Source organism: Populus alba, chromosome 8 (genome assembly GCF_005239225.2).
Source record: "Populus alba chromosome 8, ASM523922v2, whole genome shotgun sequence".
In the NCBI taxonomy this organism is placed as follows: Eukaryota; Viridiplantae; Streptophyta; class Magnoliopsida; order Malpighiales; family Salicaceae; genus Populus; species Populus alba.
In genome coordinates, this window is record NC_133291.1 from 3,987,856 (window position 1) to 4,000,192 (window position 12,337).

Here is a 12,337-nt window from a genome sequence, read left to right on the forward strand (position 1 = left end):
GGATATGCATGTCAAATTTGCAAATTCTCACGGCGACACCTTCACATGGCTGAGCACGCATGCCCATAATTACTCAAAGACGATAAACTTTTATTGCTCAAAAGCACGAAAAGTAATCTGGTCTGCTCGTCACTTGATGACCATTCACCTGGCACCAGTCATCGGAGACTGGGCAAATGTTTCTTACCATCTTCGGTTTTGGCCTTTTTTAAAAAAAAAAAAAAAATTATTTTTGTTTCCAGTTTTCTGATTTTTTTTTAAATAATTTATTATTTTTATAAAAAATAATTTATATTATCAGCATGATATAACAAATCTATTTTTTCACAAAGATTTTGAAAGGAGTTGTGGATGGAAGTTAGGATAAATCTGGATTTTCCTTATGGACTCCAGTATTTTATTAAAGTAAAATTTTTATAGAGTCCATTTTTAAAAAAAAAATCTTATACCCGGATTATATTAGAAGAGTATTTGATATACGAACTTTTAAATATCCTCTTTGAACATGATCCCTGCAAATATGACATCTATGTTTATTTAAAATAAAAAAATATATGCCCGTGTTTAATTTGTATAGTGAATTCATGAGAAATTTAAACAAATTTGATATTATACCTTTATGATTTAGTCTATGAAATCCACTGGTAAATTTAATTTTATAATTATTTTTTTAGTAGTAAAACTTGAATGTTCAATTTAATTATTTTAATATCTTGCAATCAATGTATTTATTTTTATTAAATTTACTTGTTTATTGTATATAAAATTATAGATTTATGAGATGTGGGTAAATTCTATTCTATAAAAGTAGCTGGGTATTTTATTTTTTAAGAAAAAAATAACTCTCAAATCCACGAATTAACCCACCTTTATCCATTATGACCTAGGGTTGGGATCAAATATATATTACAAGACAACTCAATCAAAATCCACCTATCCCTAACCAATTGTCATATCTAGCTGGAGAGTTACTAGGGCCGGATAATAATAATAATAATAACAATAACAACAATATAGCTCTGCTCGCATTTAAAAAACAAAAAAAAGTAGTTTCGAAAATTTCCGTCAAATCTACTCAACTGACGGCCCAATTACAAACCAGAACCCGAAGTCCAGATTTAATCACCTCAAATTCAAAAATAGACAAAAAATAAAAACAAACATTAAAAAAATAAAAACAAGAACTCAAGAAGGTGGTTTCTCAGGCTTAGGTCGACGCCATAAAAAGAAAAAAAAGACTGTGAAGCACAAAGCCACGCACAATTGAGCTCGAACCTGTAGTCTTTGGTAGAATTTGATTTTTCGGTTTTTTTTTAAAATTAAATTTATTTATTTTTAATTATTTTTTAAGTTTTTTTGAATTGTTTGTTTTAATGTCCTAGTATTAAAAATATATTTTTTAAAATAATATTTTAATATATATTTTTAAAAATATTTTAAGAAACTCACATTTGTTAATGGAGTTTGGTGCCGCCGCCGCCGCCGCCTCTGCCGCCGCCGCTGCCGCTTCTTCTTCTTCCAAGGTTTTTAACAGAACCCACCACCTCTCACTCTTATCAAACCCGCCCACAAGTCAAAAATCCAGCATCCTCTTCAATCCTTCTTCAAATGCCGTTCCTCGCTTCTCAACGATGTCGTTTTCTCCTAGAGACCTGTCCTGCAAATCCACCATCAAAGACACCACCGTCAGCATCGCCACACCTCAGGTAGTATTATCACCTCCTCTAATCTTAATTTAATTTTATATAAAATTAAATTCATATTAAAAAAAGTCTTGTTTTGTTATTGGTTGTTGTTGAAGATGGCTGCAGACGGCCTTCGTGATTTTGAGCTATCAAATTCGACGGCGCTATCTCCTCTAGACGGTCGTTACTGTAATAAAGTCAAGGTTTTGTCTCCTCGTGACTCGTGAGTGAATACGGTCTCATTTATTATCGTGTTGCTGTCGAGGTACTTTTTGTTTCTGATGGATCCAGCACCATAAAACCCCTCTAAAAAAGATTTTTGTTTTTTTTTAATCCAAAAATAAAACAAAAGAATACAGCTCAAGCGTCATATCTTGAACCTAGTTCCCAAGAAGCATGAGCGCAGGTATTGGGCATCCACACTAGGTGCATATCCATATAGAGTTCCCGCTCACCAGGTGCTGGGTTTGTATCTTTATCATTCTCAGGCTTGGGCTGTCCTGCCCGAGCCTAATATATTTGAATTTAAGCTGTATGCTTGAATTTATTTTTTATTTTTTATGAGCTTGAACTTCTTTTTTTGTTTTTTTTTTTTTTATATACTTTCAGACACCACATACTACTATCACAGCTACCGTCTATCTTGACTTATTAAGCATTACATGCTATCGATTAACAACATTATAGACTTTTCATATCAAGTCATTTAATACCTTAACTAAAAAGAATAAATCAAATTACTTGAATTAAAATATTAATAAATTTTTAATACATTAATTTTATTCTAAGTATCTTGAATTTTGATCGTTCCCCCCCCCCCAAGTCTTTTATATTTATTTTAATGTTTTAATTTTCAGGTTTTATTAACAATTTTTTTTTAGAAATCACTGTCCGTGGATGTTCCAATGTCAACTTTATTATCACATGCAATTTTACTATTTTTATCTCTTAACTTTTTTTTCCTCATAAATTTGGTTTAATTTAAGTATTATTTCACAGATTAAATGGTTGTTGAAGCTTTCACAAATCCCAGAAGTTATCGAGGTCCCGAACTTTAATGAAGAAGTCAAGGCTTATTTGGAAGGGTTCATTGACTGTGTTCTGATTATTTCTTCATTTTAAAAATGTCTGTGAAAAAATTAATATTTTTTAATATTTTTAAATTATTTTGATGCGTTGATATAAAAAATAATTTTTAAAAAATAATAAAATATTATTTTAATATATTTTAATATAAAAAATTATTTAAAAATCAACCTACGAAAAGGCTGATGACGCGTTGGAAGTTAAAAATATTGAGGAAGTGGCTAACCATGATGTAAAAGCAGTTGAATATTTCTTCAAAAGGAAATGCCGATCGCACCCGGAGATTTCCAAGGTTAAATAAAAATCCTATCTTACTTGCCAGAGATGGCTTGCCACGTTGTTGGATTTTTTTTTTGCGATTGCCTAATGATTATTCTTTTATTGGTGTATTTTGAAAATAGAATAAAATATAAGTCTCATATTTCAAAGAAACATTCTCTTTAAAATATTTGTAAGTATATATTTTTATTTTATATTTAATTAAGTGACAGTTACAGTGAATGAATTTTTTTATTGAATTTTCTAATATTATTATATAGATATATTTAACATCAAAAAAATAACATATAATATTTAATACATCAATAAAATTAATTTATTTTTAAATTTTATTTACTTGATTTTTATAATTAATTTTGACATATATAATAATTGAAATAAAACTAAATATTAAATATTTAATTTAATCTAAAATATAATTATTTTATTAACAATCATATAGTTTCATTAACAATTATAATATTAACAAACATAATATTTTATTATAATATTTAAATTTAATAAACTTGTTATTTTATATATATATATATTTTTTCTTTTCTTTATTTTTTTTTAAAAATTAAAGTCCTTAGTTATTTCACAAAAATGTATAAATAAACACTTTAAAATAACATTTTGACGCTCCTCTGAGCCGATTCTTTATTGGTTTCCATTTATAAACAGTATCTCAACATCTTTCTCTTGAAAATTTACCTCAGGTGCTTGAATTTTTCCATTTTGCTTGCTGATCTGAGGATATCAATAATCTTGCCTATGCATTGATGCTGAAAGAAGCAATGAATGTAGTCGTATTTCCGGTCATGGATAAATTGACCAAAGCCAGATGTAAGTTGGCTAAGATAACGCTTCCATTCCGATGCTTTCTCGCTCTCAGGGACAGGTGATATATGGCCACCTCTAGCATGCAATGATATGCCTTGATTTAGAAAACTATTTTAAACAGCAAATCACATCTTTGTTGATCCTATCAATTTGGTTCTTATGCTTGCTCTCAAAATTGCTGTTTGTTTATGATCGGTGGGATATTTATTACCATGGCTTCCTCTAAGAGTTGTTTATTCATGAAGTGGTGACTTTGTTGCTTTCATCATCTGTAGCCAGCTTCACCAACAACTTTGGGAAAGCAAATGGCAGTTTTTGCGGCCAGGCTAAGCGAACAAAGGCACGGAATTTCTCAAGTTAAATTCATTCGAAACATCATCTGTAACTAGCGCAGTTGCTTCACTGCCTACAGCAGTGCTTAAATATAGGAACTTGAAGGAATGAGAGCATGGAGGGTGATAAGTATTCATTGATTGATGATATAAAATTTGTGAGTTACATGGAAACTCCGTATTGAAGGAAAATGCGATGAAGGCTGCACATGCATCACTTCTTCTCCTTTAGCTTTTCTTTCTCTTGATATTTTTGTCCCATGTCTAATGCATCTGGTCCTCCTGCTGACTATGTGGCCTTGTGCTTTGCAGATTGAGCCGCATGACGACATGGCAAGACTTTTCTATGCAATTATTGTTTTCAATACTATATTGATTGATTTTGATAGAGATATATGGGGCTATATATCCTTGGCATGCTTAAGCAGGCGAACGATCTGGTGTTGAATTGACACTGTGAATTTTGAAGTAGTTATTTGCTCAAGATTTTGAAACAGACAACCAAGGCTGGTGAGATTGGGTCCTCGACTACGCCTCACAAAGTAAATCTATTGATTTTGAAAACAGTGAAGGCAATCGTGGTAAAGCCAAATGAAGCTTATCTCATCTCGGTGAGAAGTTGCCATTTTCACATTGGCAGGTAAGGCGGCCCACTTCCCTTTCGTTATTCAGATGCTTGTCTATAGTATTAAGTTGTTGCTTTGAGTTCATATGGTATACCAAGTTAAAGATTGTGTTGAGATCCTTCCTAAATGAAGCTTCTGAAGTTATTCCTCTATATCATCATAGACCTAGATGTGGGGTGTCTTTTGTTTTCAAATTCCTTAAATTCATTTTATTCTTGCATAAGTTTGGTCTTGAGAAGTAGTAAGGTACTTGTGTAGCTGCTCTAGTTGTATGCATTTATATAAAGGCCACAGGTATTTAGGTAGTTTTTTAGAAGTTTTGTTGCATTGTATTCTATTTGAAGCGTGACTTTACAGATTCAACTGTTCTGAGGAATATGGGCGAAGGCCTGGGACATTCTCTTCTCGCCTACAAAAGTGCATTGCAGGGAATATCAAAGCTTCAGGTATGTGATATAACACGTATGTAATGCGCCTTCTCTCCTAAGAAGTGCATGCAAAGCAGTTCATTTTTGTGCTTCTTTTTTGCAGTAGAATTGAGTTCTCCTCCTCCACCTCCTCCTTCTTCTTGATAATGAAGCTTCCATTGAGGGTTAGCTGATTAAGATATCGTGATTGCTGGAGAATGCTTTGATTGCTTCTACATTCAGCTTTTGTTCTGATTGAACTAAATATCTCATTTACGTTAATGAAACTCGCTTGAGTGAAGACTTGAATCAATCATGTGAGGTGCTTGCTGAACCAATATAGACTGTATGTACCTTTCCTTTTATCGATCTTTAATTTTCTTGTCTCATTTGTACGCAAAATGTCGTTACTCAATGATTCTTTAGATTGATGAATCTTGAGTCTTTTCTATCTAAGCTCAAAGTTTTCCACCTCCAATATTACTGTTTACTAGTTTCGAGTCCCATCACATTCTTAAATCATTCCTAATCCTTTGGAACGACAAATTCTGCACAGGTGATGCGCGCGCCGATATGGTGTTCCAGAGCCATACGAGAAGCTGAAAGAGCTAACCAGGGGAAGAGCAGTTGCCAAAGATAGCATAAAGGAGCTTACTGAAGGCCTGGAATTACCCGAAAAAGCAAAGGATTATCTTTTGGAGTTGACACCCCATACCTATGTTAGAGCGGCCATTGAATTGGGTCAGACTGCAAGTATTGCTATCAACTTGGTAAATGGGGTGGCAACTTTATAAGTTGATGGTTGAAAGATGTTAAGGGATCAACAGCTATCATATTGTTGTACCAAAGAATCAGGTATATGTAGTCCAACTTCAGTTTTGACCGAGTAGAATATGATTCACGATATGTTTTGATAGGGGGACAGAGGGAGAAATTAGATTTCCAGCTTGAATATTGTAAAATTGCTATTGAAATGATCGTGTCTTGTAAGCCTATTAAGAAAACTCGAGGTTGGAATTTTGCAGCCAGTCTTATTGACCTTATGATCAATTTATCTGGCCTGATTTTACAGTTCCCCCTTCGTAAATTTCTGAAATTAGTAGGTCTCTGGGAAATTTGGTCAAGTTCTTTCTGCTGGGAATGATGATCTTGAATCGGACCATTTTTTGAATGAAACCTAATTTGGCGACACATCCAAAGAAATAATTAGTGAATGAAGCAATAACATCAGTCGAGACCTGAATATTTTTTTTCGAGCAAGGTTTCTTGGTTACTTTTGAGGGTATAACGGCAATTCTGCAGAACTAACAATTCTTTGGTTTGAAATTGGTGATAATCGAAGTAATCTTTCCCAACCTCGCGATATCTTATATCAGATCCTGGTCAAATGCCTGTATAGAATACGATAAGAAGCTGGCGAATGGGCTACCAATGTGAAAATTTAGTGGCACTGTGTTCAATAGAGCATGGAGATTCTGCTATTCCTTCCCTGCTGGAACAAGCTACATACCTCATAAGCTCAATACGTAATGCAAACCGCAGGCTGTTAAAGTATAAGACGACAAAAATGTTGGGCTTGCTATAACCATATCCCATTGATGAGAGCAGAGCCACATATATTTGGGAGATGGTAATGAACCTGACCCGAATGCCACTTGATCATCCTATCTACTCGGTACAGTCCACGTGGCATTACACAATTAACTGCTTATCTAGTTTACACTCCCTTCCAAGGTTCCATGCCCAATACTCAAATATTCTGCAAGCAACATTTCAAGAAAAGCAAAGCTTTTGCACTCTTTTTCTGTTTTTCCTGCTAACTTGGACATCCAGCTAAAATGGAGACTGGTATAGCATGCTGTGCTCGAGGGGCTTACTTACCTGGTGTTTCTCAGCATTCAAAAGCTTCAATGTCTCCACGGTCCATTTCTCCGTCGACCTTCGCTGCGAGGGTATATATATCTAATAAATAACACCTGTGTATTACTAATTGCATATAGAAATGCTATGCATGTTTCAGTATTTCCAGGTAGACTTGGAGATGCGGAAATGAGAATTTTACATGAATGTCTATTTTTCATGCGTACAACATTTGTGGGGAAAAAAAAGGTTGTAAAAGGATGTCTAAAATACATGACAGAGTCTCAAATCAAGCTCGCTATTTGGGGAGACGTTGCGCTTCATACCAAGATCATCACTGAGGGTTTCAAAAGCAAAGAACTCTTCCCTTGTGACCAGATGTGAGATTGGTGATAGCCTGGTAAGCGACATGGTATTTTTTGTAATTTTGTTTCATACAGTTCTAGATATGATCGTAATAGCTAAAGTTCTTTTCTTCCTTTTCCGACTGTAGGAAGAATTCCTTGCAAAGGCAACTCCAGATAAGGGACTGATTAGGGTGATGATGTGCATGGGAGAGGCATTGAGGACCATTGCCTTCAAAGTCAGGACTGCTTCCTGTGGAGGAACGGCTTGCGTGAACTCCTTTGGAGATGAGCAGCTTGCTGTGGATATGCTTGCCAACAACCTTCTTTTTGAGGTTTGATTTGGAAAAAAAAAAAATGATTTGTAAGCTTGCTTTATGATGCACTATAGCTAAATTTGGCTAGATAGCTTAGTTACCTCGCCAGATTTGTTTTTTGGGACAAGTGAGAAGGGACACTGGATCCATGAGAAAAACTTCATCATTGAAAAGACATTTGTTACATGATTTTGAGTGGCTTAAATGGATACACTAGGTCTAGCGGTTACATTCTGATTCAATTTGGTGATCACCTTTTGAACACAGTTCTTTCATTTATAAATAACGACTAATGATTTTGATGCGTAGGCTTTGACTCACTCGCATTTCTGCAAATATGCTTGCTCTGAGGAGGTCCCTGAACTGCAAGACATGGGTGGCCCCGTTGAAGGTCTGCGTATATACAACTAGTCTAAAACAATCAAATTTTGACCGGAAATCAATAACTTTTTACCTTGTCTAGGAAGGAAAGTAGCCTTACATGATTGTGATGATATGAACAGGTGGATTCAGTGTTGCTTTTGATCCACTTGATGGTTCCAGCATTGTCGACACAAATTTCTCTGTGGGCACCATCTTCGGAGTGTGGCCAGGAGAAAAATTAACTGGGGTAACGGGGAGAGATCAAGTTGCTGCAGCCATGGGGGTCTACGGTCCTCGAACTACATACGTTCTTGCTCTTAAAGACTACCCTGGCACCCATGAGTTTCTTCTTCTTGATGAAGGTGTGGCTTTGATACTATCATCAAATAGTCAACCTAGATAAGGGACGATTTTTTTTTATCACTGTTATGATCATCTCATATTCAGTCCAGCAGTTGCTGTATCCTCTTGCCTTGATCAGTTGTTCTGCTCTATACTGCAGAGAAATCAGGTTTCACCACAGTTATTGGGTGCCTAAATCTATACATTTCTCTCTGAAAGAATCTGTTTGTTTCTTTTTTCAGGAAAATGGCAACATGTCAAAGAGACAACAGAGGTCGGTGAAGGGAAACTTTTCTCCCCTGGAAATTTGAGAGCCACATTTGACAACCCTGACTATGAAAAGGTTTTTATTTTACCTTTTCCCTTTTCTATTGAATGGAGGAGGAGGAGATGTTCCGCTAATTATCATTATTTGTAAAGCACAAGCTGTTCTGTCTCTTACCAATGCCTTTATTTCTCACTCAACAGTTGATCAACTACTACGTAAAAGAGAAGTACACCTTGAGATACACAGGAGGGATGGTGCCAGATGTCAATCAGGTGATCATAACCTTTCCCAACAACTGTTACTCCCATATTTTCTTTTCGAGGCTGATTCCATAGATGTCTAAAGGAGTGTGTTATCCATTATCCACAGATCATAGTTAAAGAGAAGGGTGTCTTCACCAATGTGATTTCTCCATCTTCCAAAGCCAAGCTGAGATTGTTGTTTGAGGTTGCTCCTTTGGGGTTATTGGTTGAAAACGCTGGGGGTTACAGTAGTGATGGTCATCGGTCTGTGCTAGACAAGGAAATAACAAATCTTGATGACAGAACTCAAGTTGCATATGGATCCAAGAATGAGATTATCCGATTTGAGGAAACTCTATATGGGAAATCAAGGCTCAAGGCCGAGGGTGTTCCTGTTGGAGCTGCTGCTTAAGAGAAAGTGCTAGCTTCTCATGCCTTAATTTCTTTGTTTTGACCAAAATTTAAGCTATCATGTATACGGATTTGTGCAGCAGTGCGTGGAACATTCAAATAATGGAGACCTCTACAATTAAAAGATTAGATTTGCGTGATCATGAAAATCTAGCAGGAATGATGACTTCTCTTTCCTTGGCATGTTTTCTTCTCTGATACGTGTGATTGAAAATTGAAAATATATAACCACTCTTTAAGGGAAGTATATATAATTTTTTTTTCCGTTTTAAAGGCAGGTGATCATAATTTTGTACCGGGTTATATTGAAGTTTCTGCTGCTGTTAAGGGGAAATTACATCCTTTGTTTCAGCTCCACTCGTTTTTCTAATATTTATTTACGAATTTTGGGAAATTCACAGTCAAAATTTTTGAGTGTTTGTTTTCTCAGAAGTCTCTGTGGTAAAATGAGTAATACACAAAGTAGCAATAGTGCTGTCACTTGAGCGGCAATAAAGATGGTTGGTCTTGGAATTATCCCTGTTTCTTTGTCTTAATTCTCAGACCATGCCATTCTTTACTTTGGTACTTCTTAGGATTCCTTCACAGCATACCTTGGCTTTCTTATAGTTAACGTATTCTATTTGTCAGCTCAAGATTATCATAATCCTAAGGACATTCGCATCAACTCTATTTAGAGCGAACCTTAAAATTTGATTTCTTGAAAATTGCAAGTAAAGGGTTTTTGCTGACACAAGTTGAGACAGAGCCCTATACTAAACAAGATACTGGTAAACATGGTATGCATCTGCTCTTTACATTCCATTTTCTTTCCATTAAAACCAACATGTAACAATGGGAAGCACAAGTTCTTTTTTATTATTTTATTCATTAATTGTTTGTGAGCCTTGGAACCTACAAGCTACGGCTCTTCTTTTTAGTCTAATCATAGCAGTTACCTTCCATGTAGGAGGTCGAAGCAGGAGTGGTGAAATGGCGTGAATCGGTTGGAGGCATATAGTTGATGCACCTATAAACAAAGTCTGGACAATGGTTTCTCAAACCGAGACACTAGCAGAATGGATGCCAATGGTGGAAAGATGCACTGACTTAGCTGGAGAAGAAGGTGTTCCAGGCTATGTTCGGTTAGTGTCAGGATTCATGTTCCCTCAACAAGATGGTGACAGATCATGGATCAAGGAGAGGTTGGTTTCTATGGATTCTACATCACACAACTATGTTAACAAAATGGAAGCCAGCAATGTCGGTTTGGATGGATCAATAAATGCATTAAAACTTGTTGATTATTGGGATGATTCCACACTAGTTAACTGGTCATTTCAGATAGACCCTTTGGAAGGCGCCTCCGAGGATAGCATAATAGATTATCTAGGATTTCTGCATAAATCTGGCATTAACAGGATTGAAGGTGCTATAAGAGTTTCATCGATAGGAGTTTGATTAATATCATGGGTTCTGTCACTGCTAGACTATCCAACAAAGTGTTGTGTTGGTTTGCCAAAATGTGTTCTTTGGCTGTTTGGAGTAAATTCCAATGGAAAAGGAAAGATATTTCATCATTTCTACTTGTACTTTGCTTTTTAAAATCTTCCGTGACGTTATCGGCATTTCAATGAAAACAATTTCTCAGCTCCAAAATTCGGTATTTAACGATCATTACCCACCACGACGAACTCTTGCGTTCTTCTGGATGTACCCTTCTTTTTTACGAGTGCAAATACGCGCTTCGATCTCTACCTGGGCTGGCCTCTTAAATAACAAAATATGGGCCTGGGCCTTATAAAGAATGTGGGATAATTTCATGGGGCACCCGAATGAGGCAGACTTGGATGTGACTACAGATTAGAACGCGCTATCTTCAAGGCCCGAAGACCCATGTCCATTAGGCATAAACACAACATATATAATCATCGAATTCATAGCCGCTGATTCTCAGAAAGTCACAATCACAGTATAGTTGTTTTAGTCGATAAAAAATTGGCAGATGTAAGGTTATGACGAGATCGAGTGAAGTAAAAAAGGCTTCACACCAACAAATTTTCATATCATAGTTATTACTGGTTTCTGGTTTGCTCTTTTCGATGTTCTACCTCCTTTTGAGTTGCGAGGAATTCCTTGCAAGGTAAAAAACTTAACTAGAAGTGAAAAGGGACTAAAGAGATGGCCTGATGAAAAATAAAAACAATGTGGGTTTGAAAGGTGAAGATTTGGAAGTTGACAGACAGGTTGAGCTGCACAAACCCATGCCTGATGCTTTCTTTAAGCATTGTGATTCTTGAAAGCCATTTCTCAGCTATAAAGTGTGTTTTTACTATCACTTTCATGCATCCCATGGACACCCACCACCACAATTTCTATCTCCTGCGCTTTTATACTCTTCTGGAAGAGTTGTTTCTGCCGTTCTTTTTTTATTATTATTTTTACTAATAATAATGTGTTTCAGTTATGGTGTTTTTGTAAAAGTATTTGTTAATTAAAATAATATTTTTTATTTATTTTTAACATTAACAAGTAAAATATAGAAAAAAATACATAAAAATCATCATTTTCATACTTTTTCACTCCAAAATCAATTTAAACTATAAAAACAAACACTCAATTTTTTAATACATCCATCAAAATATCCATGCTACTGCTAAACGTGAAAAATGATAGGAATGAATATTATAAGTTAAAATATAAAAACCAAATAATATTACATTTTTAGTTACCACGGTGATATTGTTAAAGATACTTATGGTAATATTGAAAAAGAAGATAACGGTGAAGAAATAACAATAAAAATGAAGATTGAGATGGTCACATTAACGGACGTGATCATAACAATGAGAATGATAAATATTGAGTGCAATGATGGCTGTGGTGGTAATTTAGTGGTATGATGGTGGCTATAAAAATTCCAAAATCATAAAATAAAAGATTATTTTTTATGGTTTTTTAAATTATTCATAAA

The 12,337-nt window shown here is 35.1% G+C and overlaps 2 protein-coding genes and 1 pseudogene across 2 annotated transcripts; all 3 read left to right on the plus strand.

The window, feature by feature from the left end:
• Nucleotides 1–1,801: 1,801 nt before the first annotated feature.
• On the plus strand, nt 1,802–6,423 carry LOC118052314 (uncharacterized; annotated as a pseudogene).
• Nucleotides 6,424–6,957: 534 nt separating this feature from the next.
• Nucleotides 6,958–9,513, plus strand: LOC118052311 (sedoheptulose-1,7-bisphosphatase, chloroplastic). The gene is made up of 8 exons (XM_035063248.2): nt 6,958–7,189; nt 7,378–7,497; nt 7,591–7,776; nt 8,068–8,149; nt 8,262–8,483; nt 8,706–8,806; nt 8,932–9,003; nt 9,101–9,513. The coding sequence occupies exons 1-8, from the start codon at nt 7,076–7,078 to the stop codon at nt 9,383–9,385; spliced, it is 1,182 nt and encodes a 393-aa protein (XP_034919139.1). The 5' UTR covers nt 6,958–7,075; the 3' UTR covers nt 9,386–9,513.
• Nucleotides 9,514–10,413: 900 nt separating this feature from the next.
• LOC118052312 (lachrymatory-factor synthase) lies at nt 10,414–10,824 on the plus strand. Its single transcript, XM_035063249.2, has one exon. It carries the CDS (start codon nt 10,414–10,416, stop codon nt 10,822–10,824), a length of 411 nt encoding a protein of 136 aa, XP_034919140.1.
• The last annotated feature ends 1,513 nt before the right edge of the window (nt 10,825–12,337 follow it).

Coding starts and splice junctions, on each gene's coding strand:
- LOC118052311 (XM_035063248.2), top strand. CDS start 7,076: ATGGAGACTGGTATAGCATGCTGTGCTCGAGGGGCTTACTTACCTGGT. Junction 8,484..8,705: donor GTTTCTTCTTCTTGATGAAG/GTGTGGCTTTGA, acceptor TTCTTTTTTCAG/GAAAATGGCAACATGTCAAA. Junction 8,807..8,931: donor ACAACCCTGACTATGAAAAG/GTTTTTATTTTA, acceptor CTCACTCAACAG/TTGATCAACTACTACGTAAA.
- LOC118052312 (XM_035063249.2), top strand. CDS start 10,414: ATGGTTTCTCAAACCGAGACACTAGCAGAATGGATGCCAATGGTGGAA.